Source organism: Bufo bufo, chromosome 9 (assembly GCF_905171765.1).
Source record: "Bufo bufo chromosome 9, aBufBuf1.1, whole genome shotgun sequence".
NCBI lineage: Eukaryota > Metazoa > Chordata > Amphibia > Anura > Bufonidae > Bufo > Bufo bufo.
This window is the reverse complement of record NC_053397.1, coordinates 73,972,677-73,995,170: the sequence shown is the minus strand read 5'-3', so window position 1 is coordinate 73,995,170 and position 22,494 is coordinate 73,972,677. Positions and strand designations below refer to the sequence as shown.

General features: G+C 41.8%; 1 protein-coding gene across 2 annotated transcripts in view; it reads left to right on the top strand.

Moving 5' to 3' along the window:
- The window catches only part of EXTL2 (exostosin like glycosyltransferase 2), a 29,329-nt gene extending 16,828 nt beyond the window's left edge, over window positions 1-12,501 (top strand). The window contains exons 3-5 of one of the 2 annotated variants that reach the window (XM_040408060.1): window positions 3,561-3,973; window positions 5,589-5,659; window positions 11,994-12,501. In XM_040408060.1, the coding sequence (XP_040263994.1) occupies window positions 3,561-3,973; window positions 5,589-5,659; window positions 11,994-12,485 (976 nt within the window). In that variant the 3' untranslated portion in view covers window positions 12,486-12,501. The remainder of the gene's footprint in view (window positions 1-3,560; window positions 3,974-5,588; window positions 5,660-11,993) is intronic. The other variant, XM_040408061.1, reaches the window with a different exon arrangement.
- The last annotated feature ends 9,993 nt before the right edge of the window (window positions 12,502-22,494 follow it).

Sequence of the window (22,494 nt, the reverse complement as noted above, 5' to 3'; positions counted from 1 at the left end):
GCTCCTGGCAGACGCGCCCTGGCCGCTGCCCGCCAGGGAAGATCTTCTCTCTCAGGGACCGATCTTCCACCCGCGTTTAAGGTCCCTACGTTTGACGGCGTGGTTGTTGAGACCACCGTCCTGACACGTAGGGGTTTTTCTGCGGACGTCGTCCGCACCATGATCCGCGCCCGTAAGCCGTCCTCTTCTAGGATCTATTATAGGACCTGGAGGACCTATTTGGGGTTCTGTGCCGATCTGGGGATTCCTCCGCTCCGCTTTTCTCTCCCCACCGTTTTGTCCTTCCTGCAGAGCGGACTTGCCCAAGGTCTGGGTCTTAGTTCTTTGAAGGGTCAAGTGTCTGCGCTGTCCATTTTGTTTCAGCGCCCACTGGCCCCCCTTGGTCCTGTCAAGACCTTCCTTCAGGGCGTGGCTCACGCGGTTCCCCCGTACCGGCCTCCGGTACCGCCCTGGGACCTGAACCTGGTTCTCTCAGCGCTCCAGGCTTCTCCTTTCGAGCCTCTGCGGACGGTTTCCTTGCGACTTCTGTCCTGCAAGGTTATTTTCCTTGTAGCCGTCACCTCTCTTCGGAGGGTGTCCGAATTGGCTGCACTCTCCTGTCTGGAACCTTTCCTAGTGTTCCACCAGGACAAGGTAGTTCTTCGTCCGGTCCCTTCCTTCCTTCCTAAGGTGGTCTCCGCCTTTCATCTGAACGAGGACATCGTTCTCCCCTCTTTGTGTCCTTCCCCTTCCCACCCTAGGGAGAGGGAACTTCATCGCCTGGACGTTGTCAGGGCGCTCAAGGTTTACCTGGAGGTAACCAGCTCTTTCAGGCGTACTGACTCGCTCTTTGTGGTTCCGGAGGGGTCGCGCAGAGGGTTGGCGGCATCCAAAGTTGCTATCGCCCGTTTTGTCAAGATGGCTGTTACTGAGGCTTATCTCGCCAAGGGCAAGGTTCCGCCCCTCGGTGTTACCGCTCATTCCACTAGAGCGGTCGGGGCTTCCTGGGCTCAGAGAAATCGGGCTTCTACGGAGCAGATTTGCAAGGCGGCCACTTGGTCCTCCTTGCACACCTTCACCAAGTTCTACAGGGTGCATACTCATGCGTCGGCTGACGCTGCTTTAGGCCGTCTGGTGTTGCAGGCGGCAGTTGATTGATGCCTCCGGTGTTGGTCTAGTTTGTTCTGGTCCCTCCCTTCTGGGACTGCTCTGGAACGTCCCATGGTTTCCTGTGTCCCCCAAGGAATATGGGCGAGAAAAGGAGACTTTTGTATTACTTACCAGTAAAGTCTCTTTCTCGCTCTTCCTTGGGGGACACAGCACCCGCCCTTCATTTGGGTTTACAGTTGTGGTTCCGGCTTGGTTGCCCCCGTTGGGGCTTGACGGTTCTTTTTTCCGGTTGGTGGTTATCTTTCACTACTTGGACACGCAACTGGCAGTCTCTTCTCCAGGCTGAAGGGTATAGCTGATGGAGGAGGGGCTTACAGCTTTCACTTAGTGTCACGCCTCCTAGGGAGCAGAGCTATACCCATGGTTTCCTGTGTCCCCCAAGGAAGAGCGAGAAAGAGACTTTACTGGTAAGTAATACAAAAGTCTCCTTTTTGCATGATATTTCACCATGTCTTTTGAACACTCAGAGCGCCACAGATCTCTTATATAGCTGAAATTAATCTAGTCATCCACTCTGTTAGGTACCCATGGATCAGTTTTGCATATGCGCCAGGAGCTTTCCTGATGCATATGCCAATTGTCCACTGTAAGGCCTCATGCACACGACCGTATTTTGTTTCCGTGTCCGTTCCGGTTTTTTTTGCGGATAGGATGCGGACCCATTCATTTCAATGGGTCCGCAAAAAACGCGGACAGCACACCGTGTGCTGTCCGCATCAGTATGTCCGTTCCGTTGCTCCGCAAAAAAAATAGTGCATGTCCTATTTTTTTCTAGTTTGCGGACAAGGATAGGCATTATTACAATGGATCCGCAAAAAAAACTGATCCGCAAAAAAAACGGATGCCATACCGAACATCATCAGTTTTTTTTTGCGGATCCGCGGATAGGTTATGTTCACATAGTCAAGGGAATGGGAATTTTAAGATAATTTACAGCAGAAATCTGTAGCCTAAAATCAGATTTTGGCCAAGGATTTAGGATTGTATTTAGGGTTTATGTTGCCCTAGGCACGTTGTAAAAAATGCATGGCAAATAACCACATCACAAAACCACAGCAAACCCCGTAAAACTGAGTGCGGTTTTAAGGGCCTTTTTTAAAATGGGTGTTCCCATCTGAGACGATAGAGGCATATCGCTAGGATATGTCCCCATTGTCTGATAGGTGTAGGTCCCACCGCTGGGACCTGCACCTATATCGAGAACGGAGCCCCACAAAGTTCCCCAGGTCCGGCCACCATCAAGCTCTTACCCAATAGAAGTGAATGGGAGGGCACCGAGCTTGCATCACCATGACTCCCATTCCTTTCTCTGAGGCCAACGGAAATAGCCAAGCCGCACCTATCGGACAATGGGGGAATATCCTAGCAATATGCCCCTATTGTCTGAGATGGGAAAACCCCTTTAATACAATTTTGACTGTGTGGTTAAAAACATCTCATCTAGATATACCCTTACACAGCTGCCAGAAAAATATAAACCTAATGCACAAGTCCAAAGGCATCTGCATCAATGGATGGTAATAAAAAATGAAAAAATTATAAAAATAAGCCATATATTTTGGCATTTTAATTTTTTTTTTTTTATTAGTACAATTATATTTCTGGATATCCTATAGAAGTGTTATATCTACTTGTGACATTAGTTTTAATATTTTCACATATATTTTGGGTTGTAATAATCATGTATAGATTATAATGTTTGATGAATTGCTGAAATAGACACAACATCTCGTGTGATAACATCCCTTCGATCCTCGCAGCAGCAACTCATCAATACATTGTAATATATAGGTTTCTTTGGGGCCCCATGAATTTGTTTCCCCTTTTTAATTATTGATTAACTATGGATTAATCATGGAAGATTGATGGTATATAATTATTTTTGGAATATTTTGGAGTACTTTTTATGACTTTTATGATTGTATTGGAATAAATTGTTTTACATACAATCCAGAAGGAGGAGTGCCTATCATATATTTGTACAATTATTTATTTTACACACTGGTATTGGGTGATTCAGTGTATAGCGAAACCTCCAACATCCACTACTTTTATATGAGAGCCCCCTTATTGGCAACAACATAAATCATTAGTTTTCTTTGTCAAGTGCCGCCCCACTCCTTCCTGACGCCCTAGGCACATGCCCTTATGTGCCTTGTTCTAAATACGGATGGATGTGAGCATGGAGTAGCTGTAACAAGGCTAATCAGTGAGTCCTCTGCAATAGTTTGGTAAATGCAGTAAAAAATACTCCTCTGACATGCATTGGTAGCAGATTCAACAACAACATGTGAACACGTCCTTACACTTTAGCCCATACTAATGGTGCAATATGAGATTTTATTTAAGAAAATCCTCTTCCTATAAGAAGACAGATGACTGTAACTATATTGTCCTCTATTTATTTTAAGCAGATTTTTGGGAAGAGTATTGAGGATCAAGATGCTCCGTGTGTCCTGTGCCTTCCTAATTTTTATCCTCTTCCTCCTTGGCGCCCTTGCTGCTTTGCTTCCCGCTGCACATGAAGATGTAATATCGGGCGTTCAGCGGAGAATATCTCACTCCAGTCCATCTCCCCAAGACTCTTTCACGCTCATAATGCAGACCTATAACAGGACTGATTTGTTGCTTAAAATGCTGAACCATTACCAGGCCATGCCTCAGCTTCACTGTGTGATTGTGGTATGGAACAATGTGGGGCAGGACCCTCCCCAGGAATTGTGGGAGCGCTTAGGACCCCATCCTGTGCCTGTTTTCTTCAAAAAACAGACCGTCAATCTCATGAGGAACAGACTGCAGGACTTTCCAGAGATAGAGACCAAGGGTGAGTTATGCAGAACCATAACGCAGGAAGGTTTACCATCAAGGTAATTTACCTCTGTGGGTAGATGTTTTCTTGTGCACAGTGCACTGAGGTTAGTGCTGAAAATGGACCAGGGGGCAAAACGGATATGTTACTGCTTCATAAATATATTGAACAGTCTAGAGAATTAGTCAGACGCCCTACAAATCTACCGTCTTCTGGGCTGGAAAACATATTGGCCCCCATTTATTATTGTGGCTGAGCCTGAATCTGTTTTTTGTGGGCCAAAACTTGCAAATTTTTGGCACAAAATGTTGCATCTTGTCATTTTAGATCTAGTTTTGCAGCCAATAAGCAAAAATGAATAGTCCACTGCATGGTACTGATTGAGGGACTTGTCTTAGTGGGGAAGGGCATGCAACCGTTTGTACTAAAAATGAGCTCACATTTTCGCACAAAAGTCTGTCACAAAGTAATTCAACCAATAAGTGGTAGAAAGTTAGACAAATGTGTCTAGCCATGGACAAAATATACAGTCTCAACCTACTTAAGCCACTGGGATAAATCTGCTGCAAATTTTGATTGTTTACACTGCCTACAGGACTTGGGCGGTGTAAACAGCTGGACAAACATCGACAATTCTTCAGGTGGGTTATGGGTCATTTCTAAGGCTACGCATCATTTGTGCGTTGCGTGAAAATCGCAGCAGGTTCTATATTCTGTTTTTTCGATTTTTTTTAATTTTTTTTTATTTTATTTTTTACACATGGTTGCTAGGACATGATAGGGATGAAAGCAACCCCAGACCCTATTAAAGTGTATTCCCTGTATTATTTTCCCTTATAACATGGTTGTAAGGGAAAATAATAGCATTCCTAATACAGAGTGCTTAGTAAAATGTAGATGGAGGGTTTTAAAAATAAAAATAATTAACTTACCTGTTCCAATTGATTGCGCAGCCGGCATCCTCTACTTGCTTCTTCTTTCAGGACCTGCAAAAGGACCTTTGGTGACGTAATTGCACTCACCACGTGGTGAGCGCGGTACTATCAGCGCAGGTCCTGCTGAATGAAGACTATCTTCATTCAGCAGGACCTGTGCTGACGTCACCGCGCTCACTACGTGTGCTATTATTTTCCCTTATAACCATGTTATAAGGGAAAATATTAAAATCGACAGAATACCTAACCCAAAGCCGAACTTCAGTGAAGAAGTTCGGGTCTGGGTACCACATTCAGTTTTTTCTCACGCGCGTGCAAAATGCATTGCACTCGCATGGAAAAAACTGAAGAACGCAACGCAATCGCATACAAAACTCACCCCACTCGCAGTCAAAATTGCACGTTTTTCCCGTGACGCACCTGCATCCTACTTGGCCCTCACACGCGACGCCCGTGTGAAAGAGGCCTAATTTCCATGTTGCTTTTCCATTCCTTTATATCAGCAGTGTTGTATCCGTCATATGACAGATATCAACGGTGTCCAACTGACCATGTTGGCCAGACCAAAATACTCTAGTAATGCTATGTTAAGTAGTAAAACATGTAAATTTTAAAGGAGTTGAATACTTTGTCTAGGCTCTGTACTTACCTGAAAAGATTTTTATGAAATATTTGCCATGAATTCTGTTTCACAGCTGTACTGATGATGGATGACGACACGCTTGTTAGCGCACATGACATCTCCTTTGCCTTCGCTGTCTGGCAGGTAATTATGACTACTCTCATAACATTTCACTTTTAACCTCTTTCAGTCTTGCCGTACATGTATGGCACACTGATCAGGTGAGTGCAGAAACTGCGCCTGCTCGATCAGCGGCAAGGGCCGGCTGTTACTGACATCCGGCTCCTGCTATATCCGCCGGCATTGCTAGAAACGCAGATGCCGGCGGAGTAACCCATTAGATGCCGCAGACAAACCCGATGCACAGGTATTGGAGCTTACCAAACACTCAATTCATTGCAATACACAATGTATTGTCATTCATTGTAGAGGGGATCAGACCCCCAAAGTTGATGTCCCACAGTGGGACAAAAATGAAAAGTAAAAAAAAAAAGTGTTTTTTTAAGATAAAAAATTAAAAGATTCAAGTAAAAAAAAAAGTGCCCCTTTCCCCTCATCAAGCCATAGACAATATTTTTTTTTTTTATATATAATAGACATATTATGTATCACTGCATCTGTAACAACCGGCTCTATAAAAATATCACATTATCTACCACGTCAGTTGAGTGCCATAAAAAAAATAACACTTTAAAATGGTGCCAAAATTGCAATTTTACAACTGTAAAAAACAAAAATAAAGGTCAAACAGCCATTTTGTCACCTTGCCTTAGAAAAAGCATAATAGTGAGCGATCAAAAAGTACTGTGTACCCCAAAATGGTACCAATGAAAACTTCAACTCATCCCGCAAAAAACTAGCCCCCACACAAGACAATCGGCAGAAAAATAAAAAAAGTCTCTCAGACAATGACACAAAAACTAGATTTGTTTTTCAAAAATTCTGTGTGTAAAAATGGTAAAACCAAAAAACTATATAAAATTGGTATCTCTGTTAACAAATTGACCAGCAGAATAAAGATAAAGTGTCATTTTTCCTGCACAGTGTATGCCACAATAACAAAACCCAAAAAGCAATGGCAGAATTCTGGCCTTTTCTTTATCCTGCTTCACAAAAAGCTAAATAAAAAGCGTTCAAAAAGCTGTATGTACTCCAAAATAGAATCAATGATGATGACAACTCCTCCTGTAAAAATATTAGCCCTCGCACAGCTCCATCGAGAGAAAAAATAATAAAAATGTATGGTTGTCAGAGAATGGCTGTTCAATAGCAAAATGACGCCCGTAAACCAATCGATCAAAATCTGCGCTGGAAAAGTCAAAAGGTGGTCTTTCCCTTCTGAACCCTGAGCATAACCAAACAGCAGTTTACATCCACATTTATGGCATTTCAATACCCAGCAGTACCTACCTAAAAATTAAAGGGTATATTGGGCACTGATCAGTGAAATGCCATATCTGTGGGAATATTGTAATTTTCACTTTACATGGTCCGTTGTGCATTAATTTCTGCAAAATATCTGTGGTATCAAAATACTCACTCTACTCAATAATTACCTTGAGGGGTGTAGGTTTAAAAATGGGTTCACTTCTTTGGTGTTCCATTTATTATTTCACCCCAGAGCCTTTACAGTTTTCAGCCGCATTGGGCATCAAATGTGCCCTATGGTATGTCAAGGCAAATGATTTAGGGCCACATGTAGGGTGTTTATGAAGCCCGGAAAATTTGGATAAAATATTGCAGTATGCAGTGCTGTTTTATCCAGTAAAATGCTGGACTCCCTAACGGACATAGTCAGTGGGGTTTGTCCGGTGCTATCATTTTCAGTTAGGTGCCAGATCCAGCACTTCCATTATTTCATTTGTTCTGCTCCTAAAATGAAGCAGAACGAAAACAGCAACACTGGTTTGGAGCCAGCCTTACTGGAAATCTGAAATACGAATCTGAGCAAGCTTCCATATGTTTAGAAGGTTATCATATTATCAGTAAAGGAAATCTGAGTAGTACGAAAGGAGTGTAATAGTGGGTTTACATTGGGCGAGGAGCAGATGATCAGGAAGGCAGTGTTCTCATTCCCGACAGTCGGCTACTCGTTCAGTGGGGGTTAAGCTCTTCATTTACATGTAGCAATCACCTCCACAGAGGATGAGTGATTGCTACTGCAATAAGTCCTCCTCATGTACAGTACAGACCAAAAGTTTGGACACACCTTCTCTTTCAAAGAGTTTTCTTTATTTTCATGACTATGAAAATTGTAGATTCACACTGAAGGCATAAAAACTATGAATTAACACATGTGGAATTATATACATAACAAACAAGTGTGAAACAACTGAAAATATGTCATATTCTAGGTTCTTCAAAGTAGCCACCTTTTGCTTTGATTACTGCTTTGCACACTCTTGGCATTCTCTTGATGAGCTTCAAGAGGTAGTCCCCTGAAATGGTTTTCACTTCACAGGTGTGCCCTGTCAGGTTTAATAAGTGGGATTTCTTGCCTTATAAATGGGGTTGGGACCATCAGTGGCGTTGAGGAGAAGTCAGGTGGATACACAGCTGATAGTCCTACTGAATAGACTGTTAGCTGCTTTTTTCTTGCCATAATACAAATTCTAAGTAAGTAAAGAAAAACGAGTGGCCATCATTACTTTAAGAAATGAAGGTCAGTCAGTCAGCCGAAAAATTGGGAAAACTTTGAAAGTAAGGGCTATTTGACCATGAAGGAGAGTGATGGGGTGCTGCGCCAGATGACCTGGCCTCCACAGTCACCGGACCTGAACCCAATCGAGATGGTTTGGGGTGAGCTGGACCGCAGAGTAAAGGCAAAAGGGCCAACAAGTGCTAAGCATCTCTGGGAACTCCTTCAAGACTGTTGGAAGATCATTTCAGAGGACTACCTCTTGAAGCTCACCAAGAGAATGCCAAGAGTGTGCAAAGTAGTAATCAAAGCAAAAGGTGGCTACTTTGAAGAACCTAGAATATGACATATTTTCAGTTGTTTCACACTTGTTTGTTATGTATATAATTCCACATGTGTTAATTCATAGTTTTGATGCCTTCATAGTCATGAAAATAAAGAAAACTCTTTGAATGAGAAGGTGTGTCCAAACTTTTGGTCTGTACTGTAGGTGCTTTATTTCTGGGCAGAAGAGTGCTGTTCAGAAGATCTTCTGCCCAGAAACGATAATTTATTTGTTTCACCCGATGAGCAAGTGTTTTGCCCGACTATTAGTAAGAACAAGGTAAACAATGGAGGTCCATGCTGAATACTGCAAGCAAGGATTCTGTCATACTAAATATATCAAAGTATTATATTCGCAACCGAAAGTACAAAGTTGAATAAAACCTCTCCCCTCAAAAAAATGTAACTTTTTTTTTAATTAAAGATGATGTCTGTTTAAAAATGAGTAAAAATATTTAGAAACACAATTGTAAGAACCTGTAGAAAAGTTTACATCTGTGGTGTAAAAAAAAAGGTGAGTTTTCCTCCCCCCACACACAAAATGTTTTTTTTCTATGTGCCTTAAATATCCAATAGGTGCAGGTCCCACTCCTATCTGAAGAACAGGAGGACCTTGTTGTGCCTGACCAGGAAATTAAAAGGTGACCTTACATGCATGCCATTTCCAGTCCCTTTAATGGCAGTCCCAAAAAAAGTCCAGTCAGCGCACTCTGCAATATTCTGAAGTGCTACTAAAGTGAATTGAGGGAGCCACGTGTGCACAACCACCTCTCCATTTGTGGCCTGGTGCAACATGGTCCAGTTGGAGATATATGAGCAGGTCCCTTTAGATATGCCATAAATATCCCAGATAGGAATTTAATCAATAAATTACATGTACCCCAAAATGGTTCAAATAAAAACACCCCACAAATAAAAGGAGCACTTAAATGCAGTTCATAATGCATGCTTGTATTGCACAACTGTACCAAGACATCAAAAAACTATAGATATAATAAAAATAAAGTTAAAATAAGTTAGTCATTTGCAGGTGCCCCAAAGCTATTGAAAGCATGAAAAATACAACTTTTTTTCTCTGCAAAAAAATAAAGTAAACTTGTGGCTCTTGGAATGCAAAAATAAAACAAATTACATCCTCGCACAACTAAGGGACTATTCACATCTCGTTTTTGCTGTACATCAAGCGGATACATTTGGAAATGTAAGACTTGACCTACCCATAGAGTATAAATAGGCAAATGTATTTCAAAAGTTCATACTTTTGACTCTGTCATTTTTTATGTTTCTGTATGTTTTTTTTTTTTTTCAGGACAAAATAATGTAGCATACCACGCTCTTCTGTCCTGAAACAAAACAATTTTTTCTTACATTGCAGTGAATGGGAGACAGAAGGAAATATAGGACAATACGTCTCCATCCATTAAACATATCTGTTTTTATATACTTTTTGTTAAAAAACGGACACAAACTTATTGAAACATATGCACATTTGTCAAACGTATATGTTGAAAAATAGGATAGATAACCACAAAATTGCATACGTTTATGTACTTTTTTTTTTTTGTCAAAACGTATTCACTTGACCTACAGCAAAAACAAGATGCCGTACTGACTGAACACATTTACAACTGCTCGTCACTGGTTTCGGTGCTTTTTCAGGCCTCTTTCACAGTTTTCTGTGCGGGTGTAATGTGTGACGTGAACGCATAGCATCCACACTGAATCCCGAGCCATTCATTTTAATGGGTCTGTGCGCGTTGTTTGAGTCCGAGCGTTGTTTTTCACTCATCATTTCTGTTTTCAGGAAAAATCACTGCATGTTCTATATTCGGCTTCACTGAAAAACGCATTGCATCTGAAGCAGTTTCTCACTGATGGTTGCTACGAGATGTTGTTTGTAAATCTTCGGGTTTCTTTTTCACGCATGTAAACAACGCATCGAAACTGATTGCACCCGTGCAGGAAAAACTGAAACACTGAATGTAATTGCAGACAAAACTGACTGAACTTGCTTGCGAAATGGTCCGAGTTTCACTGAACTCATCCTGACACAATCCGTAACGCTCATGTGAAGGAGGCCTTAGGCCTCTTTCACATGAACGATTCGTATTGTGTCCGGATCTGTTCAGGAAAAAAACGGATGGTTTTGTAAGCAGTGCAGTCAGTTTTTTCTGCAATTGCGTTGAGTGTTTGGCTGGGTTCACACGAGCGGATGCCGTGCGTGGCATCCGCTCCGTGAAAGAGTGCCAAGACCCGATGCAGACTGCAGAGGCACGGAGCATTAACATGACTGATAATGCTCCGTGCCTCTCTGTGACCTCTTTACTACGAAATCACAGTTGTCACTGTGATTTCGTAGTAAAGAGGTCACAGAGAGGCACGGAGCATTATCAGTCATGTTAATGCTCCGTGCCTCTGCAGTCTGCATCGGGTCTTGGCACTCTTTCACGGAGCGGATGCCACGCACGGCATCCGCTCGTGTGAACCCAGCCTTTCAGTTTCTTGTCACGCGGATGCAATCAGGTGTGTGTATGTATATATATATATATATATATATATATATATATATATATATATATCTATATATATATATCCCTAGAACCTTTCAATATTTTTTCATGTTACACTCACAAACTTAAATGTATTTTATTGGGATTTTATGTGATAGACCAACACAAAGTAGCAAGTATGTGTGAAGTGAAAAGAAAATGATGCATAGTTTTCAAACTTTTTAATAATTAAAAATCGAAAAGTGGACACCAGTAAAGAAGCACACAGATGCAGTGTGCTATTGTATGGAACAGGTATAGAGTTTAATAGTGGTAGGGGGTAATAGGAATAAGTTGACCTTGTTGTGGCAGATGGGCTTAATCAATTTTAACAAAATCTGCGCTTTACATTTAAAGGAAGCAAAATCTAGATGTTATGCAATTTAAAATATTTCAAAATTTCTGTATTTGCAGATATTGTATTTCTTAGCTATTCCTACTTGCCCATTTATATCACTTTAGTTAGTAATTTTTTATTTATTTTTTACATAAAAAGTCAGTAATAAAGTGTGTGCTGAATGGATTAGACAGGGGAGGTTGGGAGCACAGGAACAAACATGCTGCTCGCTTTTTATTCTTCTACTAGTATCTGATAAGGTAGAAGTTACCATGGGTCTACTGAATCAGTACTTTTATGCACTTACCATAAGGAAACTTCTCCAGGTCTCGATTTTTACTTCTTGTTGTTATGTGCTCGCAGTGCTGTAGACAGACCTCATCCTCTGGAAAGAAATAAAGATTTTTGACTTGGAGTAAATAAGAAGTGACACTTGTGCAGCCTACCGCTCCATTAGTATGGGGGATTTCTGGGGTCCCAGTAGAAAACTTGGCACAGAGTTAACGAGCAAAATCATCTCTTCTGCATATGGGTTATGTTAATTTAAAAGGTTTATATTAATCTTTTCATGTTTTCTTAGGAATTATTTTGCCAATAGGTAATTATTGTAATCTGCTTTTTATTCTACAGCTATTCTCCAGTCAAATTGTGGGTTATGTGCCTCGGAAGCACGTTGCCTCCCCAGCAGGAATATTCAGCTACGGTAGTTTTGAATTACAGGCTCCAGACACTGGACGTGGTGACAAGTATTCAATGATACTCATTGGAGCGGCATTTTTTCATAAAGATTATCTGAGACTTTTCCAGGAATTGCCCCGCTCAATCCATGAGATGATTGACCTAACGCAGAATTGTGATGATATCACCATGAACTTCCTGGTGGCAAATCGAACAGGAATGTCATCTGGTGTGCTGGTGAAACCTATAGATATGAGAAATTTGGAGAAGGATGCCGGAAGTGGATACACAGGGATGTGGCACCGAGCAGAACATTTACTGCAAAGGTCGTACTGTCTTAACAAGTTAACTGGCATTTATGGAAAGATGCCTTTGGTATATTCCAATATAATGATCTCACAGTTTGGTTTTCCAAACTATGCCAATCACAAATCTAAGATATAGACTGCAGTTATATGCACGAGAGAAAAAAAGCAAGTCATCCAACGAGAGAATTTTTCCTTTATACATATTGTCTTGCTGCAAATTATTGTAACATGGCCTGATACTGTGTGTTTTTGTGTAGGGATAGCGTTTATGGATTGTTTGTAGCTTTGTAACACTCTTTTTTTTGTACATAAGCAGTGACTTAATATGATTTATGCATTTTCATAATAGACGAGCCAAAAATAATTTGATAATGAACATTTTGAAATAAAATAATGGTACATATTGTTCAGGTTTTTTTTTGTTGTTTTTGTTTTTTATTTTTAATCGAATTTTGACAGGTAGGAGAAGGCATAGGGATTTCAGCTTCTGGTGACAACAGAAGCGAAATTTCCAGATTATACTGAAGTCACAGTAGGCAGGAAAAAATATCTATTAAGCAACAAAATATTTATCTCACTGTCTCTCAATTCCTTCGCGACCACCACCCTATTTGTACGGAGGATGCCACGTCTTTAAACATGGCGCCCGCTCACACGTGCATCGCGTGCCATAGCAGCCGGGTTTCTGCTGTTTCAAACAGCAGAGACCTGCGGTGGATGTATGCAATCAGCCCTCAGATGCCGTGGTCCCATAACGGTGTTCTTTGGCTGAGGTCGGGGAACCTGTTATACTATACTAATAGACTAAAGCCTGCTTGAGCTATTAGTAAAATATACCAATGCAGGCCACTAGGTGGCAGCACTGTATTGTTATATCGAAAATGAAGTGTTCAGTGATGGCTATGTAGCCATCACAGAACATAATGGGCAGTCTAATGATTGGCAATTATAGTCACCCAAAGTGACTTAAAGAAAAGTTTTCATAAATACAAAAAAAATAAAAAAAAGTTCAAATCGCCCCCCCCTTTCCCCAAAATCAAATAAAAAAATACACAGCATGGGTATCGCTGCATGTGAAAACGCCTGTACTATTAAAATATAATTTATCTCATAATGTGAATGACCAACTCCCCAAAAAGTCACAGTTTTTATGATATCACTGAAAAGTACAGATTACCCCGCAAAAAATTAGCCCTCACTCAGCTCCATATGCATAACTACAAAAAAGTTATAGGGGTCAGAATATGGTGATTTTTTTCAGTATTATAACGCAAGAAAAACTATACAAGTGTGGAGTCATACTGACCTGGAGAATAAAGGTTACAGGTCAAGTTTACAGCATAGTGAACGCCTTAAAAAACCAAACCATAAAATTGTGGCAGAATTAGTTTTTTTTCTAATTCCACCCCATTTGGAATTTTCTTCCTGCTACCCACTACATTATATGCAACCGTAAATGGTGCCATTAGAAAGTGGGATTGAAAAAGGTTGTGAGTGAAAAGCAAAAATGGAAAATCACCCAGTCCTCTCGCCATTTCCACTTGCTTGTTCTGCTACACTGGTTACCTGGCACTCTTTCACTACAACGGAAGTTATGGAAACAGCAGCGCACCATGCCACAAGGCTGTTTCCGTAAGCCTGGCCACCTAGGGTCCTCACTTAGTCCCATCTCACTGTAAAAATGGCAAAATGGGAAAACTCCTTTAAAGACCTTGCTGGTTACCGGAGAGACTTGGGTCTCTCAAAGACCTTATGATGACACATTCCCTTTTTTATTTTAAAGGGGTTGTCTCATCATGGACAATGGGGGCATATCGCTAGGATATGCCCCCATTGTCTTATAGGTGTGGGTCACACCACTGGGACCCGCACCTACAGTACAGACCAAAAGTTTGGACACACCTTCTCATTCAAAGAGTTTTCTTTATTTTCATGACTATGAAAATTGTAGATTCACACTGAAGGCATCAAAACTATGAATTGACACATGTGGAATTATATACATAACAAACAAGTGTGAAACAACTGAAAATATGTCATATTCTAGGTTCTTCAAAGTAGCCACCTTTTGCTTTGATTACTGCTTTGCACACTTTTGGCATTCTCTTGATGAGCTTCAAGAGGTAGTCCCCTGAAATGGTTTTCACTTCACAGGTGTGCCCTGTCAGGTTTAATAAGTGGGATTTCTTGCCTTATAAATGGGGTTGGGACCATCAGTGGCGTTGAGGAGAAGTCAGGTGGATACACAGCTGATAGTCCTACTGAATAGACTGTTAGCTGCTTTTTTCTTGCCATAATACAAATTCTAAGTAAAGAAAAACGAGTGGCCATCATTACTTTAAGAAATGAAGGTCAGTCAGTCAGCCGAAAAATTGGGAAAACTTTGAAAGTAAGGGCTATTTGACCATGAAGGAGAGTGATGGGGTGCTGCGCCAGATGACCTGGCCTCCACAGTCTCCGGACCTGAACCCAATCAAAATGGTTTGTGGTGAGCTGGACCGCAGAGTGAAGGCAAAAGGGCCAACAAGTGCTAAGCATCTCTGGGAACTCCTTCAAGACTGTTGGAAGACTATTTCAGGGGACTACCTCTTGAAGCTCATCAAGATAATGCCAAGAGTGTGCAAAGCAGTAATCAAAGCAAAAGGTGGCTACTTTGAAGAACCTAGAATATGACATATTTTCAGTTGTTTCACACTTGTTTGTTATGTATATAATTCCACATGTGTTAATTCATAGTTTTGATGCCTTCATAGTCATAAAAATAAAGAAAACTCTTTGAATGAGAAGGTGTGTCCAAACTTTTGGTCTGTACTGTATATCGAGAACGGAGCCCCATAAGTGAAGGAGCGCGCACTGCGCATGCAACAATATATAGCAATAGTTATATTTTTAGTCTCTGAAAAAAGTTCTACTCTAAAATATATTTGGTGGGGTACTATCTCTATTTATGAAGAGAGCCGTCTGTGTGAGGAGACTTATAAGCCGTACAAGCGCCTCTGGAGTTCTGGGAAGAAAGGGATGCAAATGAACTCTTAACAAGCTCTGCTTCTAATTCCACCAGATGTAAGGCAGCTATCCTATAAGTCAATGTTCGACCCTTTAAATGGGCCTTGAGACATGACTCGGATATTAAATAAGCCAGCATCTCATCTGCAGACAGCTGTTTCGGGGTGATTGCCCCTCATCAGTACAGAGCAGAGAGTACTGGCTTAACTGGGTGAGAGGCCTGAGTAAGGATTTGGGAGGGTACTGCCTCTCCTTAATTGGCGTGCGGAAGCTTATAGGCCATACATGCTCCTCTCTAAATTCTGGGAAGAAGGTATGCAAATGAACTCTTAGTAAGCTTACTCCTAATGTACAGTAGAACATCATTTTAGTGACACCTAGTGGTGAGGAATTTGTACTACAGCTACAATTCTACAGTATTTGTTTACAAATAACTACAGGTGCAACTCGAAATATTAGAATATCGTGCAAAAGTCCATTTATTTCAGTAATGCAAATGAAAAGGAATTGCATTAATGCAGCTTAAAATTAGAATTTTGTGAAAAGGTTCAATATTTTAGGCTCAAAGTATCACACTCTAGTCGGCTAATTAATCCATACCCCCTGAGCAAAGGGTACCTGAGATTGAGACTTTGGGGTTTCATAAGCTGTAAGCCTTAATCATCCAAATTATAACAAATAAAGGCTTGAAATATCTCACTTTGCATGTAATGAGTCTCTCATATGTAAGTTTCATCTTTTAAGTTGCATTACTGAAATAAATGAACTTTGCACAATATTCTAATTTTTCGACTTTCACCTGTATATCTAGTGCAGTCAATCTACGGTGCCATGTGCCACTTGTGCAAGGGTTCGAGGGCTAGGGCTTAAACTTGCTCAGGGGACCACCCATGAATTCATCTGTTCCCCTGTGGGCTAGTCTGAGTCTAGACTTTGCCAATTTTCTGCATCAACAGAGGGGTTTAGGGGTTACTGATGGCGTGTGGTGGCTTAGCTGTTAAAAGGATTGTGTCATATCACTAGAAATGAATGGAGATCACGCCAGACATGCAGTGCACTCTCCTTTACTTTTGGGGGCTCATTCTGCAGATAAGTGCAGTTCTCAGAGGGGGACACACACCTCTCTCCAGAATAAGCCCCCAAAAGTGAAGGAGAGCGCACCTTGCATGTGTGGCATGCTCTCCATTTCTATGGGCATTTTCTTGGTTATTTTGACAGTCCCTCATAATTTTGAGTTAATACGAGCTTCTAATCATAGACAGATCCAACTCTCATCATTCCTGACCCTTAGGCTACTTTCACACTAGCGTTCGGGTGTCCGCTCGTGCGCACCGTTTGAAGGGGCTCACGAGCGGCCCCGAACGCATCCGTCTGGCCCCAATGCATTCTCAGTGGAGGCGGATCCACTGAGAATGCATCCGCCTGCCAGCGTTCAGCCTCCGCTCCGCTCAGTGAGCGGACACCTGAACGCTGCTTGCAGCGTTCGGGTGTCCGCCTGGCCGTGTGGAGGCGAGCGGATCCGTCCAGACTTACAATGTAAGTCAATGGGGATGGATCCGCTTGAAGATGACACTATATGGCTCAATCTTCAAGCGGATCCGTTCCCCATTGACTTTCAATGTAAAGTCTGAACGGATCCGCTCAGACAACTTTCACACTTAGAAAATTTTCTAAGTTTTAATGCAGACGCATCCGTTCTGAACGGATGCGAACGTCTGCATTATCGGAGCGGATCCGTCTGATGAAACATCAGACGGATCCGCTCCGAACGCTAGTGTGAAAGTAGCCTTAGCCGTTTCTAATGTTTATGGGGGGCTACCAACTGTTCCCTGACTGATGATGTGAGAGTGGAGACAGATCAGGAGAACTAAATATTTTTTTCTCTATCTTTTTGTTCTCCCCAAAGTTAATCCTCCTCCATAAGTGTCTGGCAGTGGTTTTCATATTTTTCCGCATTGGCAACACACAGACAGTGGAGCATGAAAGTTTGTGAATTTTTTTATATTTCTGCATACATTTGACTTCAAACTCCATCATATTTTCACACAATTCCTAAAAGTAGATAAAGATAACCAAATGCACCATCTACCACCATAAATAGTATGTTCATGATATTGTACTGCTTATTATAATTACATGTGATATTTCATTATATATTTTTTTTGTTAGTAACAATAACTTTGCAAAAAATTTAAACTTTTACCATAAAAGAAAAAAAAGTTGGAAAGTAAAAAAATATATATATTTTTCTGCCTTTTACTTTACACGTTTCAGTAGTGAGATTTGAACGTCATATCGGCTGTACAGTGAACAGATGCCTTACCCACTTCTCTATATAACAATTATGCTGTAAAGATAGGATTTTTAGGTCAGGACAGGGTTCAGGAGAAGTAAAGTCACTGATGATGTTGTGTCTACAGGGCAGAGCATAATGGAGTGTAGGAAAACGGGACATTACTGATAAACAATCACTATTATTAAGTAATAGCAAGTGATATTTCCTGTCAATTGATGCTAAAAATTGTAAAACCGGAATACCCCTTTAACAGCAGTGCAGGCAAAATGGCTCCTCCCATTATAATGCTTAGAAAATGGAGCTTAAAATATACAGTCAGAAAATAAAAGCAGATTAGAGAAAAGGAATAGGTTTTACTATCTGATCTATTAAAATTGCCACATTCCCCTTTAATAAGAGATTCATAACTAGAAATATGATTTCATTGTGACCGTAATTCCCAAGATCAGACATTGTTGGAATATTTTCAAGCCTCTCACTCAGTTTTGCCAAGTGAAAATTAATACAGTGCTGCACTTAATACGTGGCAAACCCAAAGGAATTTTCTGAATCCAGAATTTCGAGAGCACTTAAAGTATAACTGCCGTTTCATTTTTTATTCCCTAATGGTATAGTACACCCTGCTGTATAAGTGCTTTTGTGATTTGAAATTTGATTATTTTCAGTTTTACCTGCTAATAACTCCCACAAATGCATGCTACTTTCCTATTCAGCAGCTCTCATCTCACAGTGTTGCCATGTGCAGTCCGTCTTCTCAAGAGACGGATGAGCCCTGACAGCCTGGAGCTGGGCTGAGGCAGAAAGTGGAGGGGGGTGGGCTGCTTTACATGGTGATATATTCTCAATGGTAGCAGTTAGAAATATGCAACTAGTCTTGTTTGAAAGCTGCCAGTCCAGGCTTTAATACAAGACTAGAATGACAGCTCTAGTCCAAGCAACAGAGGAAAAATCACTGTTAGAAATAGAGTCGGGAATAATCGTGGGTAAAATCTGCTTTTACTTCCAGCTTCATTCACAGCATCCCGATTTCTATCATTGATATCTTCCCCTGTACTGAACAGATGTATGTCCTTCTGGTATTGTCTGAAAGCTTGGAATGCCAGCTTTCAGATAATACAAAGCCCATAGCTGGTACCAAACCAGAGATATAAGCAGTTAAAGCAGACCCTCCTCCCTGTGAGTCTGGAAGAGAATGAGGGACAACTGGCTATTAAAGGGGTTGTCCAGCTTCAGAGCTGAACCCGGACATACCCTTATTTTCACCCAGGCAGCCCCCCTGAGGCTAGCATCAGAGCATCTCATGCTCCGATGCACTCCCTTGCCTTGCGCTAGATCGTGCAGGGCACGGGCTCTTTTGTTTATCATAACACACTGCCGGGCGTCAGTGTGTTTGGTGACGTCACCGGCTCTGATGGGCAGCCCCATGGAGAGCCCCGGTATGTCACCAGAACTCCTAAAAATGCTTTTGCCCTGCGCCATTTAGTGCAGGGCAAAGGACAGCATCGGAGCATGAACTTTTTTAACCCATTCAGCCCCAGGCAATTTTCCATTTTTGTGTTTTCATTTTTCACTCCCTGCCTTCCAGGAGCCATAACTTTTTTATTTTTCTGTTCATGTAGACATATGAGGGCTAGTTTTTTGCAGGACAAGTTGTAATTTTTAATGGCACAATTTACTATTGCATACAATGCAGTGGAAAGCTGAAAATAAATTTCAAATAGGATGAAATTGGAAAAAATGCAATTACGCCATGGTTTTAGGAATTTCAGTTTAACGGCCTTCCCCATGCGTTAAAACTGACCTGTTACTTTTATTTTCCAGGTAAGTATGATTACAGCAATACCGCGTTTATATAGTTTTTCTTGTGTTTTAATACTGAAAAAAATTAAAACTTTGGAAATAATAAATTTTTTCTTTGCATCGCCATATGCTGACCCCCATAACTTTTTTATAGTTATGTCTATGGAGCTGTTTGAGGGCTCATTTTCTGTGGAGCAATCTGTAGCTTTTATTGATACCATTTTGGAGACTTTTTAATCACTTTTATTACATTTTTCTGGGGACATTATGTTGGGAAAAAACTGCAAATTGGCCATTTTGATTTTGTCCCATTAGGGCGTTCTTCATAGGGGATCAATTCATTTATTTTTTTATTATTATTATTATTATGAAGGGGGTGATTTTTTTAAAATATATTTTATGTTTTTTAATATTTGTAAAAGCGTTATCTTTTTTTTTTTTTATAAAAAACTTTTTTAGCCCTTCCCCCAGAGGACCTGAGCGTGCAATCATTAGATTGCTTATTCTGTACAATAATGAATGGGAAATTCAGTATATTCCAATGCACTGCTGTCATCTGCAGGCCAACATTGGAATATACCTGTGACAAGTCTAGCAGCCTTGTAAAGACTCTGGTTTATCACTAGCAAGGAACAACTTCCCCGATCTCAGCGAGGGGAAGCCGTTCGGGCTCTGAGAATGGAGGTCTCCCATGGAAAGCCGCCTCAGATACAGTGACCACAGCATCTGCGGGAGTTAAATGTCTGCAATGTGTATTATCGCTGACTGTAGACATTTGCCCTGGGTGTCTGCTTCATGAAAAAGAAGGCATTGGTTGGCTATGACACCTGCTCTGGAGCAAATGCTATCTTTAAAGACCTGACCAGTGCCGGTCGTTACGCATTGCATGATGACTTAAAGGGGTTGTTTCACTTCAGCAAATGGCATTTATCATGAAGAGAAAGTTAATAGAAGGCACTTACTAATATATTGTGATTGTCCATATTGCTTTATTTGCTGGCTAGATTAATTTTTCCATCACATTATACGTTGCTTGTTTCCATGGTTACAACCACCCTGCAATCCATCAGTGGTGGCCGTGCTTGCACACTATAGATAAAAGTGCTGGACTATGCACACTCATGTGGTCCCAGCCACCAGAGAGGCTGTCATTTTTTTCCTATATTGTGCAAGCACGACCACCGCTGTTGGATTACAGGATGGTCATAACCATGGAAACAAGCAGTGTATAACATGATGGAAAAATTAATCTATCCAACAAAGAAAGCAATATGGATAATAACAATACATTAGTAAGTGCCTTCTATTAACTTTCTCTACATGATAAATGACATTTGCTTAAGTGAGACAACCCCTTTAACCTCCTCCGGACCGCCTAACGCAGGATCGCGTTCCGGAGGCGGCAGCTCCAGGCAGAGTCACGCATCTATGCATTATCTCGCAAGACGCGAGATTTCCTGTGAACGCGCGCACACAGGCGCGCGCGTTCACAGGATCGGAAGGTGAGCGAGTGGATCTACAGCCTGCCAGCGGCGATCGTAGATGCGATTTTTTTTTTTTTAACCCCTAACAGGTATATTAGACGCTGTTTTGATAACCGCGTCTAATATACCTGCTACCTGGTCCTCTGGTGGTCCCTTTTGCTTGGATCGACCACCAGAGGACACAGGCAGCTCAGTAATAAGTAGCACCAAACACCACTACACTACACCCCCCCCCTGTCACTTATTAACCCCTGATCACCCCATATAGACTCCCTGATCACCCCCCTGTCATTGATCACCCCCCTGTAAGGCTCCATTCAGACGTCCGTATGTTTTTTTACGGATCTACGGATACATGGATCGGATCCGCAAAACACATACGGACGTCTGAATGGAGCCTTACAGGGGGGTGATCAATGACAGGGGGGTGATCACCCCATATAGACTCCCTGATCACCCCCCTGTCATTGATCACCCCCCCTGTCAGGCTCCATTCAGACGTCCGTATGTTTTTTATGGATCGACGGATACATGGATCGGATCCGCAAAACACATACAGACGTCTGAATGGAGCCTTACAGGGGGGTGATCACCCCATATAGACTCCCTGATCACCCCCCTGTCATTGATCACCCCCTTGTAAGGCTGGCTCCATTCAGAGGTCCGTATGTGTTTTGCGGATCCACGGATCCATGGATCGGATCCGCAAAACACATACGGACGTCTGAATGGAGCCTTACAGGGGGGTGATCACCCCATATAGACTCCCTGATCACCCCTCTGTCATTGATCACCCCCCTGTCATTGATCACCCCCCTGTAAGGCTCCATTCAGACATTTTTTTGGCCCAAGTTAGCGGAAATTTTTTTTTTCTTACAAAGTCTCATATTCCACTAACTTGTGTCAAAAAATAAAATCTCACATGAACTCACTATACCCCTCACGGAATCCAAATGCGTAAAATTTTTTAGACATTTTATATTCCAGACTTCTTCTCCCGCTTTAGGGCCCCTAAAATGCCAGGGAAGTATAAATACCCCACATGTGACCCCATTTCGGAAAGAAGACACCCCAAGGTATTGCGTGAGGGGCATATTGAGTCCATGAAAGATTGAAATTTCTGTCCCAAGTTAGCGGAAAGGGAGACTTTGTGAGAAAAAAAAAACAAAAACAATTTCCGCTAACTTGTGCCAAAAAAAATAAAATTCTATGAACTCGCCATGCCCCTCATTGAATACCTTGGGGTGTCTTCTTTCCAAAATGGGGTCACATGTGGGGTTGTAACAGTCCTACAGGCTCACCTGAGTCAGAGGACCGCTGGCTGGAGGTATGAGTGGAGCCCAGTGGCAAGGACCGCAGTCAGGTAGTAGGTGCAGGAAGTCTGGCAGAGGCGTAGTCGGTAGGCAGGCGGTGGGTCAGGCCAGGCGGCAGTAAGCGTGGTCAGACAATCCGGATGGCAGCGGTGGTAGCAGTTCAGTAGATAGGGACAAAGCAGAAGAGTAGTCGGTAGGCAGGCGGTGGGTCAGGGCAGGCAGCAGTAAGCGTGGTCAGACAATCCG